This window comes from Pomacea canaliculata, linkage group LG4 (genome assembly GCF_003073045.1).
Source record: "Pomacea canaliculata isolate SZHN2017 linkage group LG4, ASM307304v1, whole genome shotgun sequence".
In the NCBI taxonomy this organism is placed as follows: Eukaryota; Metazoa; Mollusca; class Gastropoda; order Architaenioglossa; family Ampullariidae; genus Pomacea; species Pomacea canaliculata.
The window spans coordinates 9,133,621-9,157,517 of NC_037593.1; the positions used below are offsets into that span (position 1 = coordinate 9,133,621).

Genomic DNA, 23,897 nt, shown 5'->3' on the forward strand with positions numbered 1-23,897 from the left:
GGGAAGATATGCATAAATGATACAAATTCCTTCAAATATTTCTTATAAGTAAAAAATACAACTCATACTTAAAAAAACCTTTAACAAAATTCAACAGCACATACAACCAAAACTGATGTTGTCATAAGCACATCACATGAAGATAAGCACAACATACAAATTCCCCAAATTTGTAAGGACAATACAAAGAGTACAGAAAAAGATTTTCATTGTCTTGATGTTACTCGAGGACACACTACAGCAGCTGGAAATTTGTTACTCACTGTGGATCAAGCATGGCTTCTACAATCTTAGATGAAGGGGAGGATTGAGTTAGTCTGTCTTCCTTTTCTTTACTGCAAGCCCAAACAACAAAAACTTTACTGAGGATGCTGGATGCACCCATGTATATTACTTTACTAAAACCTTTTGCATTAGAGCTCACTTAAATGTATCAACCATTAGAGATCACTTGAATATAACTAATACTAGGGCTTATTTGAAGTATGTTTAGATGCCTTCTGAATGTGAGGTTTGCAGCACAGTTTTGTTCTTCTGCTTAGCTGCTTTGTTACTCACCTTTCTTGTTCCTGTTTGGATGCAATCTCTGGGCTCTCTCCTGCTAACTGACCCTGTAGTACAAACAGAATGCAGTCAGTGATAACTTCTCTGTGCTGGTGAAATGCAGACACTCAACTCATGGCCATTGTTTTAGCATCAAACAATGTTCATAAAGCCCCAAAGAAAAAGCAATGCTAAAAACACAGAGTGTTTTCTGAATATAAACCATTCACCAATTTATTAAATGCATCAAATTAAGTGTATGCTGGTGCCATTTCCTTAGCATGATCAATGCAAATATTTGCATGTGTATTTACTTTTTAAAGTTCACACCTTTTTAGGCATGTTTAATGACTACACTTATTTAAAAAAAAGTGTCCCCCATCAATTTACTGACTTTAGTACGTCGTGATTGAGGCAGGCGTTTCAGCTTGTTGAGGACCTCACAAAAACGAACAAAGCTCATTGTCAGCTGTTTTAACTCTGCTGGCGTTTTCTCCTCATATATGTCACATCTAAAGGAATAAAAATAATTACAAAACTCACAAATCTAAATGATGAAAAAAATGCTTTTGAATATCTTTGAATATCAAACAAGAACAAACTGAGGCGAGTCATAAACACAGCCAGCAAAATCGTAGGCTCACAACAGCTGACCCTTTCCCACCTGTACGATTCAGCCCTTGTCCGGAAAGCAAAACAAATCATGCTTGACCCCACCCATCCACTCAACCCCCGCTTCGAGCCTATGCCCTCAGGACGGAGATTGAGGGCCCCTCTTGCGAAAAAGAACATTTATAGAAGGTCATTCATTCCATCGGCCATCTCTGCTCTCAACAAACAAAAAACTATAAGCGACTAGTAGACCGAACCTGACGTGTTACACACAAGGGGGATGACATAATCCCATCTCTGTTATCACTGTTATTATGTAGTCATGGAAACTGGTGTATTGTCCTTTTGATGCGGGCGTGTGTGTGTGGGTGTGTGTGCTCACTTCTGCCATTGCTGATGTTATTGTTGATGTTTTTGATTTTCTCTCTGACTGCTTGCATGCTGGAAGACACATCTCCTTTGCTGGACAATAAAGTTATCTTATCTTATCTTTAAATAGAAATATGTGTTTCTACACCTTCAGCATTTAAAACATCAGTTTCAATGTACTCAATATATCACAGGCAAAGATGTATGCAGCACCGTACAACTCTTTTCACAAGTTAGCATCAATAAGTTGTTTATGAACAATAACACTACCACAAGTCTATCTTTCTTTCTTCAGTACAAACTGAATCACTTTTACCTTGAGCTCTGTCCATCTATGATCTTCTTGGTGGCTGTATTATTGGAGGGAAGCAAGAAAAATCGACTTCTCCAGTACTTCAGAAACTGCAAGAATAGACCCAGACTGACATTTTCACCTTTACTGTGCTCCAAGAATAGAAAATATCTTGCCCTTTAAATAATTTGACCTAAGGTTACTTGGGATAGGCCAAATCCTCCCAGGATGGATACAGATCGTATCAGAGCACTGTAATAATGTAAAATAAATTTAAACAACTGCTTAACCTGAATCTGTTTTATTCATTCATTCAGTTTAAAAGCTCAAACACGAGACAGATGTCTACTTGGATCACCTCTGCTTAAGTCCCAAAGGTAATAATAAAGTACTAGCACTTACATCAGCCAAGCCATGGTCAGCCTCACCACGAGTGCAGATGTACTGATCGAGGTAACTCCAGTTGTAGTTCTCCAACTGCTCATTAAAGAACTCGGTGGAGGAAGCATCATAGCAGTATGAGTCAGGAGCCTGGAAGCGGTAGAAGTAGGTGTAGGTCCGCTTAGGCTGAGGATGCCTGAAGACATGAAAGCCAGGTTCCTCCATCATAACTATCTCTCGATTTTTCTTTTCCTCTAAGTGTTATGTGAAAATGAATGTATGCAAAAAGACTACTGCAAGAAAGTACATGGTTTGTAAATCAGAAAATGATAGAACAAAAAAGGTTCACAATGCCGTAAAAGTACAAAAAAAATGCAGTGAAGAAGGTACATAAAAAAAGAATTAAGCACGATGGCAAAACAAAGAACAGAATGTATAGGCCATTAGTGGATGAAGATGTCTATTGGGAGACTATACAGTCATTGAAGAACACCAAAAGACACCAAAATTCCATGTAGATCCATGGATGAGAGAGCAATACCCCGCAGCTGTTTAGCAAGTCAATCTCATTCTCACTAGTTAGGTATGCATCTGCAGTGTGGAAATGCAGGTCAGTGCGCCATTCCCTTGACATCTCACAATTTCTAAAATGAGAAAATGGCTCACAACTCACCGGGGCCAGGATTTTGTCACTGTAATGGTGGAACCTTTCAGGTGTAGGTTGTGGAAGATACGGCCAATGCTTAAGTAATATTCTTCCTGTTGGAAAACAGAAAGATAAAAGCACGATACATTTTTTTACTTATACAGTAACAGTAACCCTCTGTTAAAGAAATTATTTCATATATATATATAGAGAGAAAAAGATCAGTCCAGACACAATAATAATATAATAATGTACCAAAGTAAGTCAGAAAAGAGAGACAAAAATCGTATATGTTAAGCCAAGCTAAAAAAAAAACCCAACAAAAAAAATGACAATTGGGCTGAAAAACACCTCTGAATCCTCTTTCTGACGGGCTTGCATCATTCCTGTAACATGCTGAAACTGCTGAGACTTGGCCACTGATGGTGTGTCACTCTTTTTGCCGTTCTTCTTGGACACAATTAGTTGAAATCCCTTTAATGAAAACGATGAAATAATGTTACCACAAAAAGCCTTATTTGATATTATGCTTAAAAATTAAGAACCAATTATCACTCATCAAGAGCCGTAGTTATTTTTTCACACTGAGCCTGGACATTAATGATATATCAGCAATATGAACTTCGATAGTGTTACTGAGTCATTGAAATCATTGTCCCTGAGATTTACTGCTCAACTAACACACAAGAAAAAATTATACAAGCAGGGAGTACATAGCTACCAGTTACCTTCCATATGTATTGCACCTGTGAGACACTAAAAGTGCCTTTGTGAACGGTATACTATCTTATCTTTTATGTGAACAGTTTGAAATAGTGAAAGAAAGAGCTTGAATGATTAAGTCCAAAGAGGTGCTTTGTAAAATAGGACGCAAACTCTCACACTTTTCCTAGAACTGTTTCATTAATAAAAAAAAAGACAACACATGGTAATTATGGAATAATATAAACAGAGCAAAAAGATTAGGTGTTCAAATCTCTAAAGTTGATGATGATGATGATGACGATGATGAAATCTAGTTGCATAACCTTACTTGTCCCAAACGCTGGGAAATCAGCTCCCGGAAAACCTCATGCGTTGTAAGTGGAGGTCGGCGGTAAAACTTCAAATTTTTGTCATATAGTTGACTAAAGACATACAATGGAAAAGAGACAGTATGTTTTACTGATAGGTGTAACAATCATCCTCACATAAAAAATTAATGTACATAATCAAGACATCTACATTATGGGACTAAAAAAAAACCCACAAAAATAAAAAAGTAAAATGCTATCAGACTTTATTTATCATCTTTGATACTATGTTCCTGACAAATATGTGTAGAACAAAATGCAGCTGCAAACTACAATTTGTATACTTTCAATATTCATTTTTAGCATTAATTAAATTTAAGCAAAAATCACTCACTATTAAGATTTTAAGAACAGTAAAACATTAAAATCAATGGAACATTTTATTCCAGACTATCCCCCATCATCAGTTGAAAAAAACCCAAACAACTAGACATTAACAGCTTAAAAGAAACTGACACACACAAAAAAAGAGAAAAACAAAACTCTTACTCAGCATTGATATCATCTGGCAGCAAGCTATAATCAGCAAAGACATAGTCATACTGCAAACTTCCACTCTCTGGAAAGTAGTCAGTAGTGATAGGGAGGCAAGCAGGCATAGTGAGTGACTTCCAATCCACGCCTGCAGACAATACAACACAGACTTGCTGACAATGTTTAATCTGCCAGAGCTAATAGATGGCCACCACTCTCACCTATTCTTAAAAGGTCTTTCAATGTTTCCCTTTTATAAATCCACAATACTAGATCTTTAATCTTCTTGAATGCATTTGTGACTATGAAAGGCAAGAGAACAAGAGAATAAATTTTACTCAAACATCAAAACTTATCAAGAATATTTCTCAAATAGTAAGCCCTTATACAGTTTCCTTCTAAGGTTTCATAAACTCATAACACTTAGACTGTCTAATGTTTTTATGCATATACAGCACCACCAGTTACCGACATATTTACTCAAATCATTGTAATATACACTAAATGCCTGTAGCAGTAATGAAAAAAGAGAAATCATACTGACACAAGGAGGAGGTAAGTGCATAAAGGTTATGCTTACTGGATCTGCATGCCTTTTGTTCACCACATGCATCAGAAAATTATTGGTCAGGAGTCCACTTAACACCGATTCATTCATAATTACTTCAGCTGCCATGTACAATTGTTTTCCTCATGCAGTCTATGCCCTAAATATTCCCACAGTCTATGCCCTAGATATTCCCACAGTCTACATCTCCCATCACTTCACACCTGTCTGCATGCATCTCACCAAACATTTCACAGAGCTAGTTGTTTTTGCATCAGAAAAGATCTTTAAATGCAATTTAAAGAAAACAGCATGTGGAAGGTAAGAGGAAACTTCACATCATAAGTTTCTGGCTACAAGCAAAACACACACAGTCTGGGCCTTTGTGGTAGCACTTGAATCAATGAATGTTCATGATCAAAAGATCTTCGACTCTTAAGGTCAGCTTTGACAAGCCCCTGTCCAGGAGTTGAAGGAAAAGTCAAAGGGCATGATGGCTATTAAGTCACTGTAGCCATCAAAACCAAATCATGCCATTAATTACTGGTTTCTGGATAAAAAAAAATTTAAAAATCACTATCAGTGATTAATAACCATTAGCACACCATATTTCAGGGAGGAGCCCGACCCAGTCCTGATCTGCATTCAAAAAGCAAAATAAAACAATCTCTTTAATCAGCTCAAATGTGGCACGACTATAAGCTTTTGGAGAGAGAGATTTTCATTTTTCTTTCTATATCCCTTGCTCGGACTCCATGTCCATATACCCAAGACAAGACACAGACAAAAAAGGAAAACTCTGAAGGATGTTTCTGAACATTTTCAGTACAAGGTCAGACAGTCTTTCAGCCCTTGACTTCTTGATTCTACTTGCAGCCACCTCTTGACAATATAAAGCTTTCTGGTGCTTAAGATGAAGTAAGAAAACCAACAAACATAATAAGCTCAATTTGCATATACATGACCATCAATCTCTAGCTGTTAGCAACTTTATTTATAAACTTCTGTGTCCTCTCCTGTGACTCTGTTCAACTGTGAAGGCAACTGCCTTGTGATGAAAATCTTAATTACCAGCAGTGCTGTTAAAAACTTGCACTGACCAGTATCATAAGAAATAGAAAATAACAGAGGGAATGAGTACAATGAAAACAAACTGATGAACACTCACAGAAAAAGTGAAAAGTGGAAACATACAAAATAAAGCACACACAAACATAAACAAGTAGTAATTTTTATGGCAATATATACATGTTTTACAAATGTGATTAAATGGGATTTAATGTACATATGATCATATAAAAGATCTCTAGCCAGTCAAGTGATAACTTTAAAAAGGATGTTTCAACCATTTTGCAAAAGTGTAGAAAAAAAAACAACATGCCAGCAATATATACAGACCAAACAGCCATCCTGCCATTTTTTTTTATTGCTTTAGAAGATTAAAAAATTTAGAAACATTAAATTCTTTTGGATGCTGTATGGTCTAAGGGATCAAAGAAGAATTTGCACACCCACACATTTCCACACAGTCAGCCAAAAGAGTATTTGACAAAAGTTATTACAGAAGCACAGGTTCTAATGCAGGAAAACAGAAAATTCTGCAGTGCTCTAAGATGTTTATATGAGAGAAGCAGACTGGCACAGACATGTTATACTTTAAAGCCAATTATTTCTGAACAGCTTTTGCTTAATTACAAAAATTTCTCTTTAGACTAACACACAATCTGGCCTTCTATAACATAACATTTAAGAAAAAAAAAAGAGACAGACAGATGGAGAACCGTCCTTTCATTCATGTTCCTGGATGGAGAACCAACTGCTGTTGCTTAAGAGTTTATCAACTGATGAAGTATTGCTATTTATGAAACTGAGAATTTCTCAAAAACTTGAAAGTAGTAGCTTGTATTAATACACAGTTAATACACCCATGTATGCAAAATCCCACAAGAAATTAAACAAATTTAGACTGACATAAAGTAAAACATCAACTATTCTGAGAAGGAAAAAAGAACAATAAAACAAAAAGGAGAGAACCATACTAAATTTTCTAACAATATTGCAAAGAAAACAAACACTTGGATGACAATTTTAACAAAATAAAACTGCAATAAAGATGCTGTGGGCTACGAAGGCAATGAGGTACCACAAGGGGTAGCGTACTTATGCCTTGACAGAAATTGTCAGAATCAAGGCCTGCTGTGAAAATGGGCTTGACAAGTCTGGATTCTGTGCTGCTGACCTCCCTTTGGTCGAGTGGGCGCCAGTCCCACCCTGCGACTATAACGCAAAGAAACATAGGCATGCTTGAATTAATGAAAAAAGATAAAATGGCTAGACATTTCTTTTAAAAAAAACCTGGCACAAAAAGCATATAACATGCAGACATGCTCAGAATCTGACAACCACAATAGACTGATACTCTGAAGCAAAAAAATGTAAAAATGGTGACAAAACACACATTAGTTACATATAAAAGCGAAATGAACAAATTTCTAGGCATCTCTTACAAATATTCTAATAAATAAGCTCTACTTAAGATATACACTTATCAGTAGTTACAAACAGGTGACAGCAAAGTCTTTTTAACATAAACATTAGCTCTCACAATAAACATTATAAAATTATGCTCTACAGAAGATTTATGAACTTATAAATTTGTACGTGTTAAAACTATTCAGATGTTTCACACAAAGTCACACATATAAATCCAAAATAACCTAAAACTAAAACCAAAGCCACAACCCTTCTGTCTCAAAACCAGCAAACCACAATGATGCAAGTACAAGGTATATAAAACAAAGACTGCATATTATTGTTTCAGTAACTATCCTCATAAAAAACAAGAAATGATAGGTTCTCTGAGTAGGAAATAATGCTTTTTGATAACTTTCTGCTTGAGCTCTCTAAGTTTATATGTCAGCATACATACACATGCATATGTGCAAATATATGCATGCACCAACATGCACATACGTACTTATATAGTCACTCAAACAACACCACACACACTCTCTCATTCTCACACACTCTCATGTAGTTATTCTGACAGATCCTTTCACTTGCTGGGGCTATGCTCTTGAAGCAATAGAAGAATCAATCTCTCTCTCACACACTGGTCACAAATGACATAAAATCCCCCAACCAACTCAAGAAAGCTGTCAGCAAATTAAAAAAAAATCAAGAGAAGCAACCAAAGCCAGTGCAAAAGCCTATCCACCAAACCATACCATTAAAAGTTGAAAAGCATAATGCAATACATGCAACCAAAACAACCCAAGCATTAAGTTACTTATAATACAATCAGCAAAAAAGCAGCACGAGCACCATACATATATATATACACACACACAAAATAAAATCTACAATTAAAACAAGTTTAAGACAACTGAAAACTGACTTGACTTTATGTGATTTACCACAAGCATAATTATTTGACAAAGTCATTTTGGAGTAAAAAATACAATAACCCTGAATCTTTTTACAGCAGCTATGACAAAACACATTTGCCAGAATATCAGAACAAATATAAAACGATCTTCTGTTATGAAAAGCTGGTTTAAAAATACAGTAGAAATCTAGTTAAATGGAGCACTGACTTATTTTGAAAATATTATGAAGAATAAAGAATAAAATCACAATAAGAAACTTGCATATTTTAATGGGACACAATCTCTTCAAAGTGAACAGCCCCTGACAGAAGTATGTAAGACAATAGCATAGCAGAAACAGATAAGTGGTGTGTTGTTATGTGTGAGGATGTCATCAATGATTTACTCCCTGGCAAACACATTTGTATCGAGTACCTTATGCAAAAAACTTTATGTTGGCAGGCTTGTGACTTACTCAGCAGCTGAAACTGTTCTTATTTTCAATAGCAATTTTCTTTTCTTATGCTGAGTACTCAATTTGAATCTGTTTTGTGTGAGAATATTTCTCTCTGGCTTGTATCATTTTCTGCTAAAATCATTCAATTCAATTCTTTTGCTACAGTACTTAAGAAACAGGCATCTGTTCATTTTGTTTAATGTGCCATCAAATCTTTACAAGAAATTTTATAACACAGACAATGCAACTGGGCCACAGTTTTCTAGTCAGTGTTCCAGTTAACAGAAATTCCACAGTACTGTACTTTCAGTATGATTCTGTTTGTAATACTTGTGAACAAGAGATTCTGGCAGTTGGTGCCCTACTTTTACAGGAGGCCTATGAGATTAGCCACAAGCTTCAGTGCACCTTTATCAATAACGCAATTCTGTTAAGATCGATAGGCAATTTGTTAGATAACTACTTAAAGTGCTCCTCAGTTCTGAAAACACAAACACTCTCAAAGTTCTATTAAAATAATTTTGTTAAGTTAAGCCAGGCCACACTATGCATAAAAAATAGCGAGATTTCTGTATAATAATAAAAGCCATAAAACAGTTTCCAAGCACACAAAGTAACACCACCGATTTTTATCTACAAGATTTACAAAAAGTCCACAAACATTAATCTGGCTCTGACAATACAATAAGAAGGATTTATGTGGAAGTACATGCACAGACAAGAAGACAGCAAGTCAGTTTTACAGATTAAACTGGTAAGTGATTCCCACAATGTGCTTTTTTGTGGGTGCATGTGTGCATGCCCAGATATCTGTAATCTTAAATGTTAATCTTAAATTCTCAGTTCTGATGGAAGGTACCCTTTCCTTGTATTCAAATGGATCTGTCGCATTCTTTGCACATTGTAATAAATGAAAGCCAAAGAATCACGTGTAGCTATGTGTGCCGCTGTGTGCATGCATGGGATTCCAATACCTAAATCTGAATGTCAGTAATAATAATAGATTCCTGCTCTGAAAGTGTGTTAAACAAAGCATTGTAAGCAGTTTCATGGTCAAGGACCAAGCAGCTATGCAAGGCATGGAATCACAGCAACTTAAGTTTGAAAGCTAAGCTAAAACAAGAATTATTCTGCAACTACTTGGTATCACAACCTCGTTCTCCCTTTAAAAAAAGTAAAAGAACTAATTTTTTAGGTAGTACACACAGTTTTCTGCCTGCTGGAAAAGAAACTAAACCACAGTATTTATAAAATTATAAATGATATAAAAAAATAAAAAGGTAATAGTTTACATGAAATGAAAATTTATTATTTAAATAGCAACCATTCATAGATGCCACATGTAGACCCAAATAATTCTTGCTTTGGAAAGGTGGGAACTTGACTCTGTTGTAGCAACATTTTATTTTGCTAGATTAAACTCTTTTTTTTCTTTCTTCTACTTCAGATGAAGATCAGGTATATAAAAATTAGTTGAAATGTGAGGATCACAAAAATCTAAAAATATTTATGAATATTATCCTGTTTTTTTCTACATTCCAGGATTGAGCCTCAGATACTAGCTTATAAACTGAGACTTAAAATTTTTTGAAGACTTTGTTCTGAGCCCCACAAAATGTCAGCTGACGTGGTTCTATAAGTCACAGTTGTGCCTGGGTCTTTTCATTTTCTGTTAATACAGGAAGACATGGTCTGGAATCTCAATGGTCTGTCCCACATATGCAATCTGAAGTGTGTGACACACCAAGGTCGAGCATATAGGTTTGCAGCTTTCAGTGTCCAGTGAAACATCAGAATGTCATTGTCAGGGTTGATGCGGAAACCCACATATACTTCAAATCATGTTTGCGCAGGTTTAAAGGTTTTTTTTACACATAAACAATTCTAGTATAACATTCAAGACATTTTAAGGTAAAAGGATGAGCTGACCTGTTGTCAGATCTGGTGTCCATTCTTGATCTCCTGTTGGAGCCCATGGAATATGTTTATCCTTTGACTGGTTGAAAATTTTCTGCATGACTGACATAGACCTCTGTGTACCTGGGAAAAAAAAAAAAACCAATGATGCATCTTCAGAAACTTCAAATGAATGGACATGGTTTTGCTTGTCTTGAAACTTTTCTGCTAAAATTAGAATGTGCTAATGACATTAAGAGAAAATGCAAAAGAAGTATGATAAGCATGATCAAATTCAGAGAAAGAACCATACATGAAGGTGACTTTTTTTTTTCTAAAACTTATCTTTTCATTTCCATGATAATAACAACAGGATTTGTATTGCACATTTCCCCACATAGAGGCAAGCTTGAAGAGCTTTACAAGAGACCAGGGGCAGTGGTGAAACATGAAATTGAATCTGCAGATCACCATATTTGACAAGAGCATTCCCTGGTTTATTTCTAAATTATTTCTAAAAAAACAAAATAAATATAATGAATAAATACACAAACCAGATATCTTAAAAAACCACAGTAGTTGAATAGTTAAGAACTTCTGCAAATGAGCAAATTGCCTGTGCCAGTGCTCAAAGGGGGTTGGAGGGTGATGTTTGCAATCTGTGTACATCCCATGAGGGTAAAATTAGCTTTAAGTAGATCACATTGCCCAGATGTTTGAGTTGTCTAGAACTCTCCTCACTCATGCAATAGGTTCCTGCTACAAATGCACCACCCCATATCATGGGACAATGGCCTTATTGCGCTATCCTTGGCAAATAAAAAGAATTAAAAAGAGAGTTAACCACTACAACAAAATATGCCTTAACACAAAATTACTGTGCAAACTCCCTCTATGATGAAACATTGGCCAGGACACGGGGCCCATGTTTTTGAAGCTAATTGAATGGCCTACCTGCAATGCTTACTCCACTGCTGGTCCATGAAGTTAATTTGGAGAATGTGTTGGAGGTGCTATCACTGTCGCTGTAGATAATATACAATCCATCAGAGACCAAGAAAAGGTACACAAGACCTAAAAATATACTTCTAAATACCTTTGATAAAAAGCCTTCTTTAGCCTTTTCATTTCTTTATTTTCCATTTGTACATTTGCATATTTGCTCTTTGCTTGAGATTTTGTATGATGCTCAAGATGGAATAAGTGATATGCTATTCAACTGAGGAATGCATGCAAATGCCTGACGACAGATAGGTACAGTCTGCATAACACATAACTAAAAGAGTATACTTGTTTTGTTTAGTTAAACTGTCAAAATAGCAGTCACCTCCTTCTCAATATTCAGGCTCAGAATTTTTATGTAAATACAGTTAACAAGAAATGATACTTTATCTAAACACTGCATCTGGATTCAAATCAGGTTATCCTGTCTGATGTGCAGGGTTAAACAATTAAAAATTAAATTAAATTAAATTAAAAAACTCAAGTCCAAGTAATGTTCAGGGTTAACTGTTTTTAAATAAAACTCTGAGCCCAAGTAACCCTGAGGGTTAATGCCAGTGAGGTTAAGTACTTGAAATTCTTTCTGTACAGAACTAAAGACTATGGCAAGTGAAGGCAGGAAGACCCTAAAAGCACCAACCTATGACTGGCTTGTCCTGTGTCGGGACTGTCAATATTTAAGCCAAAGTTGAGTGACTTGTTTGCACGAGATACTGCTGCCAGCTGTGCTGCCTAAATAAGATTAAGGCTTCGTTCTTTATATGCATGCAAATAATTGAGTGCATGAATTAATGTATCCATATGTATGCATATAGGTATGTGTGTGTGCATAAATGCCTGCGCATCACATACACATAAGTATGTTCAATAAGACATTCTTTCAAATAAATACAGGTGACCTACAACAACCAAAAACAAAAATAATATAAGAAATATAGAAAGTTGTCATCTTGATACCTCCTTGACATTAAAGGGATACTCAAGGCTTGTGATAAGGCTGTGGCGACAGTCAAACGTTTCAAAAATATATTTAGTTACAATTACAGAGCATGAGAGCAATACAGGAAAAATAAATGATTCATTTCTCACTTAATTACCCCTTATTAGCACTATTTCGGTTGACGATGTTTATAAAAATCGAAAAAATCCAGTGAAATTGACCCTTGTGTCCTTCCGCCGAGTAACAGCAATAGCTTCCCGAGATGGTCAAGCAGACGAGTCTGCTTGTGACGTCAGTCACAGACGTACAGGAAGTGTCTGTGGTCATTGCGAAGATTTGACGTCGTCATTGGTGGTGTCTCGTGAGTTTATTTAGGTTTTAAAGTGAACTTTTCAAAGCACAGTTTTAAAAATTATAGAAAACAGTCTGTCTCGCTTGGTAAGCAGTCTTGGTCATATGTCATAAGGTCACGTGACGGAGAACAAGACTTCGTCTAAGTAAACTAAAGAGTCCTATGTAATTTCTCTTACTGAACACAACATGCTACAAAACCTTCAACTTTTTCCATATGAACAGATGCGAAAATAGACGAGATTCAAATGGATCATATTCTTTACGCGATTCTAAGCAGTTTTATTTTGCCTTTAGAATCCCTTTAACATACAATATAAAGAAACATCACCCAGCATTAGCACAGTACAGAAAGAATTCTGTTACCTGAACAACTTCAGGTGTAGGTATGGACCAAGTGTATTCCTCAGCTTCTTGACTGACTGAAGTCAATGTTGAATTGACATGGTGAGGCTGCACTGTCAGTCCCTTGGCATCTTCAGGCAGAATCAAATCATCATTTTTACCAGCACCATCATTATCTCATTATTGTCATCAGCATAAAAGCTTCCCATTCAATTCCACCACAGCCACCATTCTTCCATACAGCTATAGTTCTCTTTGGAACCATGGACTCAACTTTCTCACCCAAGAAATCTTCAAACTGTTAGCAATTGTAGACCTACCTGTAGGGAGAGCATGAACCCAACGACGTCGATTGGAGGTCATCTTAAACTGAAGGCGAGATGGTGCAAATGGGTTTATAAGAGCACGATTTGGAGGAAATCCCCCTGATGGCCGTGAGTGACCAACTGGAGACCCAGCACTACCCACTACAGGTCTTGGGAATGGTATGTCATCACTTCCCCAAGAGTCAAATGATTCTTGGCTTATATGTTTCTCTGTAAACAATATTTTGCAATATATTTTTTCAGAACTAAAACAAAAACAAAAAAGCATGTTAATAAAAGGAAGCTAAATACATTTTTGTCATTAAGATACAGTTTGAATAAAAGCAATATCACTTAAGTGATGATTATTACCAAAAATGCTTTAATAAATTACATTCATGACACAATTTCTACTGCACCCTTACTGTAAAAAGATGGGTTTTCTTGCAATAACAAGGTGAATTTTACATTTACTATGAATTTAAGAACTACGCAATTAGCACAGGATTTGAACGCTCTGCTTACCATAAATAGGATAGCATCCAACTGAATAGGAGGTATCAGGACTAGTGAGTGTACTTGGGATGGCAATGGCAGATGATGACATTTTTGTTTTTTTGTCTGAAGAATCCACAGTAACTCCCATAAAGTCATCTGAAACATGACGAGTGCGAGGACCACACATCCTTCGGGCTTCAGCAAAGGTGTGATGCTTGGCAGCAAGTCGGCTGGTAAAACAGCTTGCACTGCGGGATGTCCTGAGGAAAGGAAATTTAGTTTTAATTTATTGTTTCAAAGAATCCTTCTTACTAAATTTAAGATCTTAATCTTATTTAATAAGAAAAGAAGTAAAATCAAAATTCCTGATGAAAACAAGCATCGCTTTGGGGATTAATTAAAAACTTTCAAAAGGTCCCATCTCTCATAAGAAGTTCTGCATTGTATGGCCTAAGTTGCTTAAACTGAAAAAGAAATAGCCATGATGACCTACATCATACAAATGATGCTCATAAACCTATTAAGGACATGTGCAAGCTATTTGTAGATAGTAAAGATTTATAACTGAAGAGGACTTTATATCACCGTGCATGAAGAAATGGTAAATTACCTAACAATGTGAGGCTACTTTTAACAGGCAAGACAATGAAAGTTTACCAAAACAACAAATCAAACTTTGCGGTTTGTTTGAGATTCTAAGGGCTGATTGTGAAACCCCTGATGCAATCAATAATAAGATGACCCTTACATTTATGTCCCAAATATCTGACATAGTCAAAGACCTCAATATGCATGAACACTCAGACATCTTGAAGACTCCTTCTCCACTTTCAAACAACTGTTATATGGTCAATCTTGTTTTCTGTCTGGCCATCAGGGGAAATCCAAGTTGTCTTGTGTATATTTTTGTGTGGGAACACAGTGCCACCTTGGACCTGGTCATTGAAAGTGCAGAAGTCTGTGAAGAGCTCCCCGTTTTCATTGCAGGTGCCGATGCCATGTCTTCCCATGATGAGTTCCCTGTCAGTGTTATCATCTCCCACTTTGGCATTGAGGTCTCCCATAATGATTTTCATATCTTTTCTTGGTGTGCGGTCAAGCAGAGACTGCAGGGAACTGTTGAAGTCTTCTTTTTCCTCTTCATCTGCTGCATTTGTTGGTGCATAGCATTGGATGATGGTAATTTTCCTTCCTTTAGCGTTGAATCTTGCTGACATGAGCCGTGGTGAGACTGGTTCCCAGGCCATCAGTGCCTTTGTTGCCTCTGTTGATATCAGAAGACCTACTCCTTGGGTATGATTGTGGTCCAGGTCTTTGTGGCCAGAGTAAATAATGGTTTCTCCTGATGTTAGTCTGGTCTGGCCACTTCCATCCGGTTTTGCATAATCTGAGAACCCTGATGTTGTATCTTCTCATTTCTCTTGCCACTTGAGGTGACTTGCCACTTTCATAGAGGGTTTTGATGTTCCAGGTCCCTATCCTGATTCTTGCCTTGGTCGTCAAAAGATGAGTCGGCAAGCTGGCTTCCCTAAAGCTTTCACCAGCATACTTCATAAGCTCTTCTAGACAGAAATCTTCCTGACCAGGCCCTTATGGTTCTGTTGCAGTTTCTGTAATACCTTTTTTTTTATTTTACATGAGTGGGTTGTTAGCCCAAAGCACAACCCCCAACCTGGAGGGCCAGGGTGCAACATTTTAGTCTGGCCTCTCCCCTGACAGATCTGTTCGGCTTGGTTAGACCTGACAAGGCTCCTGCCTATATAGCTTTGTAGATCGACAAGGCACGCAAGCCACCACACTACTACAAGGTAATTTGTGCCAAATGGTGGTGGTTGTTTGCACAAAGCAGCAATTAATCATAAGACACTATAGCAAGAAAGTTGGTGCCTCTTACCTTTGGAACATTCGGGATGGCAGCTTGAAGACTTGAGCATCGTATTCATCATAATCAACAAACGGAAAATTGTTGTCTTCTCGACCCTCAGTCTTCAACAAAAACTCTGCAATGTATCAAACAATGACACTAGTTTCCACACAAGGTCATACTTGAAGAAAATTTCAACTTGCACAAAAATTTCATACTTAAAAAACCTGGCTCATTGTAAAGTACTTGCATCTCATCCAATACATGTATGCATTTCTTATCAATTACAAAAAATTCTTATAAAATTCTTTCACCAATATGCAAAGAAAGTCGTGAAAAATCTACATAGGATATACAGGAGGGGAGGGGGGAAATTGGTGTTTTAAACTGTGCCAGCAAATCGGGCTATATCATGGCAAGACAGCCAACCTTCACACTACAGGTGTAGGATATACACTGAGAAAAATTGACAAGAGTGAACATGCACTACCTGAATCTTCAGATCGGGGCAGATTTTTCTCCAGCATTTTCAGCTGAACAAATCAAAACAAAGAAGATGAAGTCAATATAAAATGAAACATGTTAAGCAGAAACCAGCATAAGCTCTTAACAATCAATGACATTACCCTTCCAGACACACTGTCCTAACATTATTTCATACAGCTTAATGCAAAGATTATATTGTGAACTGGAAGCAATGACTTGGTTAAGGGGAAAATAATTCACATTAATTAAGGGGAAAATAATTCACATTTGTTTTTTGTGCTAATAGTATACATTAAAGTTCAAACCTGTTTGAAAGTAAGGACAAAATCCTACTTACAAATTCTGGTGGTGGCTTTATGCGGGGAATGAATTTGGCACTCTGCTGATTCTGAATTTGACTCTTGGATGTGTAGAAGCTGAAATGAATAATAATTCTTCCTGTCACAGCCAGATGAACTAATGACAACTATGGATTGTAGTTTTTGTACACAAATCAATGATCTGAGTCACAAGTGACAACTGATATATGTTGATAAGTGTAATGCTGTCTTTCATTCTCAAAAGTGGTAAAGAAGTTCACAAATCACATATCTATGGAACTAGGTCGATTTTCATCCACTGTACTGCTTGTGTTATGGATGAATTTGGTGTGCATGATTCAAGCTGTAATTTTAAGTAATGTGACTGAAATAAAGTCTAAATATAAATACAACAACAAGGGCAAAAGGCTTTAGGAGCAGTGGTCATACCTGTGGTTCATCCAATGAGGAATGTTATAATCATCACCAACTTCCACAGAATTTTGTGAATTTTTACTGCGAAACTGAAATTTTAAAAAGGAATGTTGTTAAGCAATGCGCTCATGCAAGGCACATGGATGCCTTGAGGATTTATTAAAAACCCCATCATCATTTTTATTTGCCATATCCATCCTAATGGCAGCAAACTGTAATGTTCAAGCATAGTATAGTCAAAATATAGGAAAAAAGCAACTGGAATCATTAAAAGGAAACATTTATTAGTTCGGTTTTTTTTTTTTTTTTTTTTTTTTTAGGCAAACAGGGAACATTCTAAGCATTAGACAGGCAATTGGACAGATTATTGAAAGCTGTATACCGACAAAAAAAGCATAGAATTTGTTGTTACCTTGAAAAGAGGAACAGCATGCAAAGGCTGCTCACCCATACAAACAAGATCACTTCCAACACCTGAAAACCATTCATAAGCTTATGAAATAATGAAGCAGATGTGCATGTACATTTTCCAGTTGGACATTAGAAAGTAAAAAGGAGAAAGAGAGCAGAGCAGATATAAATATAAACATACATATAATTACTAGTAGGATCAGACTGAAATCATTAGATTTACAGGTTTACCAACCGCAGTCTATGGTTCTCTGTTTTGTAATGAATGTCAGTTCACGATCCACTTCAAACACTCCTGGACCAGGTGTGATGACAACCGACACTTTTCCGGTCCGGTCAAAATTTCGGTCGAGGTAATAGTTTTCAAACACTTGAAAGGCAGAAAAGAAATAAATATGACTATTTTGTTATGACATCCAGGTCATTTAATGTATTCTTCATGATACATTGCTAATTTGGAGCTTTGCTGATATGTCACATGTGGTTAACATTGTTAACAATTGTACAAGATTCTATAGATCTGCAAGTCACTGTTAAATATGCAAATGTTCCTGCAAATGCTTTTACAGTGTGTGTGTATTTACCTATACACACATATATACATATGCATGTTGTGTGTGCATGTGAATGCATGCATATGTGCATGTAAATGCAAATGCACGCACACTGGTTATGAGTCAACTTACGGTTGAGAGACATGTTCAGTGTCTCAAGAAAATTTCCCTGTGATGCTGTAGAGATACGTGCTGCTGGAAATTTCCACTTGGGCCACTGGTTTTGATGGTAGCGTAGAACACGTTCTGGATACTCATTGAAAAGTTTGCGAAGAAGTCTGAGAGTATTGTTCCATTCCTCATACCTTTCATTCTGCACAATCACTCTGGAAACAGCATGGTGACACAGCTTAGAGAAGACTTCAAATGAGAAGAAATATTACAAATATCATATTTATCCCCTAGCTGTGTTTTCTATTTATTTACTGAAATATTTTTTTTAAATCTTAAGGCTAAAATCCTATGATGAAGTCCAAGTATTTAACAACACTATAGATATCTATCTGTAAAAAATCAAACGAGACATGATGCATGAACACTACACCTCAATGTCCATCAGAGGAGGACCACTAAGCAACCTCCAATGCACTGACAGCATCGATCTGATAGTGGGCAGCAATGGTGAGTTGCAAGCTCTCACAGACAGTCTCGTGACCAGTGCGAGTGCATATGACATGGACATCAGCACCGATGAAAGTAAAACAATGGTGAATGCTATTGTTTAGGAAAAACCAGAGATCCAGCCAAGTGGATAAAACTTGAAGAGTATCAAGTAACTGAGAATGATGCTCTCAATGAATGGCAGTTTCAGAGAGGATATTCATCAAAGAATCGCAGCAACAATGGTAGCAACGGTGAGATTTAACAAAATATGGGACAGCAGGAGTATCAGTTTCAAGAACAAGTACAAGTTATACAAGTCCTTGGCTACTTCCATTTTGCTGTATAGCTGCAACACTTGAACTCTACTGACTGATGCGAGGTGAAAGATCCAGGGATTTGAGATGAAGTGACTTCAGAGACTGTTCCACACCTACTACATGGAACAGAAGTCAAATGGAACTGTTTGCAGTCTTGTCATTATCATAATCAGTCCAAAGGAGCCCCTGCTTACCACAGTCAAGAGATGAAAGCTGGTTTGGTTTGGACATGTCACTCAACATGATGCATTGCCCAAGACAGTTCTTCAGAGGTGGGTGGAGGGAGGACTTTGATGAGGCAAGCAGAAAAAATGGTGACAGTAATATCAAGAAGTGAACTGAATGTCAGATGGAGGATATTCTGGAAGAGGCACAGGATAGGCCCAGCTGGCATGCCTACACTAAATTTGCTGCAATTCATGATGCAAACCCAATGACTAGAAACAGTTAAGGGACAAGCTACTGCTTTGGTCATGTGACTGGCTGATTTTGTCTTTTTGATATGCTATTGCAGGGCTTTACAGACCCCACTGAAAGGGAGAAAATTGATGATATGTTTCAAATAATTTTCAAAAAATGCAATTCTGCTTTACTTTTTAAAAAAAATTGAAATACTATGTTTCATCTTAAATCTCATAATCTAACAATTTAATATAATAATTTATAAAATTAAGTTATAAAGCTGACTACAATTCTAAAAATAAATCAAAATGTATAATTGTAGTTGCCATAGAAACATACCTGTAATAGTCTTCATAGATGTTGCCAAAGTCATCTACTTGCAGACACTCTCTGATATCACTGGGAAAATCATCTGCAACAGATAATACAGGTTGCAACCATCACCAGTCCTTACAATACATAAATTACTTTGCTGTACCAGAAAAAAGACCTCCTTCACTTATTGCAAATATAGCTTGCAGATCTGAATAATTTTAACTGCAAACGGGAATTATGTAATCAAAAAGTTTGCTTTGCATACACACTTACAGCTTATCAAACTACAGTTTCTCTATGTACAACTGACTGTGGATAAGACAAATTCAAAAGGAAGGTCTTTTTCTGTTCATTTAGACACATTATATATTGTGTGATTAAATAGAAAAAAATTAATTTGTTTTAAAAGCAAGATTTATTTTACTTAATTTACATAGCTCCAACTCAAACTCTCACATAAGACTAATAGGTAAGTAGGGCATTTCAATACTTTACAACATGAATTCTACAGCAGGGATGCCCAACCTACGGCCCGCGGGCCATATCCGGCCAGCGACGCGGTGCCATCCAGCCCGCGAAACTTCTGCCTACAGTGCAGAAAATCGGCATGTTAGTAATAAAAAAAAAAATTTTTTAAAAAGGGAAGAAGTAGTATTTATCCCTACGTAGGGGCGTCTCTCAGTCTTTTTTTTCGATGGACGAACATTTCTATTCAGTGCTCTGACTTGGTGTCTCTACGATGCAGCCAGACATTCAGAAGTTGGTTTCGGGAAAAAAAACTTCAAATATCCCACTAATTACTACATAATTAATGGAAAGTACAACTTGTTTCTAATAAAAATGGTATCTGCTCTATTTTTTTATTCTTTTTTGTATTTTTGCGGTGAAGCGGCCCATGACACGAGTGTCATAAATGTATATGGCCCCCAGGCCGAAAAAGGTTGGGCATCACTGTTCTACAGCATTTAAAGCCAATTAGATTATTAAGATAATACTATCAAATGCATCCAAATGCAAAACAAAATAAAAGAATTCGAAGCACTCACCAAGTGAAGTTGAACTGTAACATGTGCGTGAAAACAAAACAATAGTGACATCATGGCAACAGTTTTGTTCCTTCCATTTTGCAAACAAGTCTGTCAGGAAGCCATTGACAGCTTTCTCAAAGTAAAGATCTCCATTCAAGTCAAATTCCCACATTTCAGAACTCATCTGGATAAAGATCTGAACCACAGCTGTAGAGGAACGGTAGACCACCTGTAACAAAAAAATCTTTTCTTCTGATAAACATAAACAAAACTGAATTACATCAAAACATCAAAATAGTTTAACTATATTTAAAATAAGTGTTTGTGCAAACCCTCTAGTTAAATTAAATTCTTGGAAAAGATCAGCTAATTGTAGTATTTAATGCACTCATCTACCCCTCATGCATGACCCAACTGCAATATAGCTCTTAAAAAAAATGATGACATTTGATTTTATCAAGTAAAACATCAACACCAAGTTGTTATATTTATTTCATGCATTTAAGATTAACATCTTTAGATTAAGTCACCAAAAAAATAGTTTTCTTTGTTGATGTTATCCATACAACTGATCCATACAAACATACCTACATGTCTGAAGAAAATAATTTTATAAAAATTGCTAAAAGTACTTAAAAAAGACTATTAGTCCATTGCTAGCATGTTTATTAACAACCATATTTTCTGAATATCATGACATACCCGTGTGTCTTCAGTAATAACTCCGCAGGTGACTTTGTCTCCCTTCGACCACATTTCATTCACCTGACACCTAATCCAACAGATTTAGACTCAAATTTAGAATTATTTATGGTTATTCCCGCACTTTATGAATTGTTTATGTTTATTAATCTGTATGCCTGCATGTATGTGTACATACATATGAAAACAAACCTAAAATTCTGTGGAACAAAACATACCTCATTTCAGAAAACTCTATCTTTTTGTTCAGGTACACACAGGTATTTTTCTGGAAAAAAGAAATTTTTCTGAGCAAAATGAAATTAGACCACAAATCTGTAGTATTGGCCATAATAGACCTAATCCATCTACCAGTTTTTATCATAAAAACAACAACAACAGCATCAACTTTTTCAGGATTTTCCTGTGTGGAGGTGAGCTCAATGCATATCTTTCATGCTTAGTGCTCTTTGCAATCCTTAAGCACGATCTCTAAATCACTGCTGGAGTATACCAAGGTGTGATCAGTTTGAGGGCAACACAGGCAACAGTAATCAATTTTTGTTTTGAAGTTGAATTAAATTTGAAAAAGAAGGGTGAGCTTCAATTTAAAAGAAAGAAATAGGCTGCTGAAGTCAGAAGTAAAAAAAACCAATATTTCTCTTAGATCAATAATACTTACCACTGAGTTAACAAGCCTCCACATATCACTACGATTAAAATACTGTTCTTTGAAAAGTAGCTCCACCATGTCCAAAGCCACATTCTAAAAGTGCAAAAAAAAAAGTTTGAAACTTGGCATGTAGAATTATTTGTGTCAATTAAATGTGTCAACAATCAATAAGAAGCATAAAAAATAAGAAATATGCTTGGATGATATCAGGTGTATCTTTTCTTCCTATAGTGAAGCATTCAGACAATAATCTTAAAGATATATGATGAAAGATATCTTGTATCACAATATTTTTTTTACACAATGAAGCATTCGGACAACAAATATCCCCCCCATTCCCATAAAAAAAAATGAAGCATGCAAACATTGAAATCCTTGAAACACAGTTGAATCAATAAATGTGCTAGCCATTTGTTAAATTTTTTTTTTCAAAATTCAAATAATAGAGTCTGTATACTTTATTAAAAAATATTCATGAAATAGGCTTGTCAACTATTTTTTTTTTTGCCAATTTCTGGAAAAGAAGCCATCTGATTCATATACCTGTGGTTCTGTTTTGGTGACCACTACATCTTGGTAAGCTCTAAGCTTGAAGGTATTTGCAATGGATTGATCAATGCTGATGGTATCTGGTTTAAAAAAAAATAAGCATCAACGTTAAGTCTGTATCTTGATTGTAATTATGTTGTGAATCCATAATGTGAAATTCTGAAAATATGTTTCTTTGGAGGAAAAATAAAGTTTACTTAATTTTCTAGTTTGACAATTGGTTTTAAAAAAGTAAGAATTCCACTTGAGAATACTTGGCAATGTTTTCCAGTATTTGTCTTAAAACATAGCATATATATATATAGAACATTTACCAAAATATTATCACACATTAAACAAATTATTATAAAATGATTTATTTATATTTATATACACATACATATATTGTATACAGTAATTCTTTTTTTATAATAAATTCTTAATGTAACGTTCTTTTCGAAGCCATAAAAAACATAAAATACCTTTTTGCTGAAAATCCTCTGGAAGTGAATCAACTTGTAAAAGCAAACGGCTGAAATAAAAAATAGATTAATTGTTTTCATGAAAGCAATTATATAAACCACTTTTATTAATCTCCAAACTGTTGACTAGAGTTGAATACCTAAAGGTCAAACAATCCCCGGTTCAGTTTCATCTATTCCAAGAAAGCATGATGGAAAAATCTTGTATTTATCATGGAGAGCTCTAATAAGTATCTATGAGGGTGGAATTGGAAAGAAATTAGTGTTTTGTGCTGAGTCAGCAACTATTTTCGCAACATCATAGCACAACAGCTGGGCATGTAAACAGATATCACATGCAGAGGGGAAAAAATATGTGAACTCAAAATTAGATCCAAATGACATAACAACCACTTCTCCCTGTGTTGGTGACAAGAATTTACGAATGCTCCACCACACTGCTTTAACTGGTTCATATATATCAACAGCAAGAAAAAGCCTATATGAAGTGAAATATAGCTTAACAGTCAATACCTCACTAAAAGCATCACACATACTAATATATTTATCCTATCCATCCAGTCATATTAAAATTTAAGTCAAATCTTATGCTCTCAAAAACATATATGATTGGTTTATAAGTACAATACCTGAATTCCTCTTCTGGATGATAGATTTCAAGCACATCTCCAATCATCACACCAGGAAAATCTTTAGGTGGGATAATTATATCCTGTTGAC

The 23,897-nt window shown here is 35.9% G+C and overlaps 1 protein-coding gene across 3 annotated transcripts in view; it reads right to left on the bottom strand.

Moving 5' to 3' along the window:
* Nucleotides 1-23,897, bottom strand: part of LOC112561883 (GATOR complex protein DEPDC5-like) — a 33,503-nt gene that overhangs the window by 9,258 nt on the left and 348 nt on the right. For 2 of the 3 annotated variants that reach the window (XM_025234712.1, XM_025234711.1), the window contains exons 2-32: nt 23,807-23,897; nt 23,178-23,227; nt 22,711-22,796; nt 22,177-22,260; nt 21,734-21,783; nt 21,516-21,585; nt 20,832-21,042; nt 19,810-19,882; nt 18,281-18,474; nt 17,830-17,964; nt 17,596-17,657; nt 17,199-17,272; nt 16,787-16,865; nt 16,454-16,496; nt 15,994-16,099; nt 14,127-14,359; nt 13,617-13,832; nt 13,318-13,427; nt 12,301-12,392; nt 11,613-11,683; nt 10,692-10,802; nt 7,098-7,214; nt 4,406-4,538; nt 3,877-3,970; nt 3,195-3,317; nt 2,871-2,956; nt 2,219-2,393; nt 1,841-1,926; nt 938-1,055; nt 559-611; nt 264-335 (exon numbers count right to left, since the gene is read on the bottom strand). In XM_025234712.1, coding sequence (XP_025090497.1) covers nt 264-335; nt 559-611; nt 938-1,055; nt 1,841-1,926; nt 2,219-2,393; nt 2,871-2,956; nt 3,195-3,317; nt 3,877-3,970; nt 4,406-4,538; nt 7,098-7,214; nt 10,692-10,802; nt 11,613-11,683; nt 12,301-12,392; nt 13,318-13,427; nt 13,617-13,832; nt 14,127-14,359; nt 15,994-16,099; nt 16,454-16,496; nt 16,787-16,865; nt 17,199-17,272; nt 17,596-17,657; nt 17,830-17,964; nt 18,281-18,474; nt 19,810-19,882; nt 20,832-21,042; nt 21,516-21,585; nt 21,734-21,783; nt 22,177-22,260; nt 22,711-22,796; nt 23,178-23,227; nt 23,807-23,897 — 3,298 coding nt within the window. The remainder of the gene's footprint in view (nt 1-263; nt 336-558; nt 612-937; nt 1,056-1,840; nt 1,927-2,218; nt 2,394-2,870; nt 2,957-3,194; nt 3,318-3,876; nt 3,971-4,405; nt 4,539-7,097; nt 7,215-10,691; nt 10,803-11,612; nt 11,684-12,300; nt 12,393-13,317; nt 13,428-13,616; nt 13,833-14,126; nt 14,360-15,993; nt 16,100-16,453; nt 16,497-16,786; nt 16,866-17,198; nt 17,273-17,595; nt 17,658-17,829; nt 17,965-18,280; nt 18,475-19,809; nt 19,883-20,831; nt 21,043-21,515; nt 21,586-21,733; nt 21,784-22,176; nt 22,261-22,710; nt 22,797-23,177; nt 23,228-23,806) is intronic. The other variant, XM_025234713.1, reaches the window with a different exon arrangement.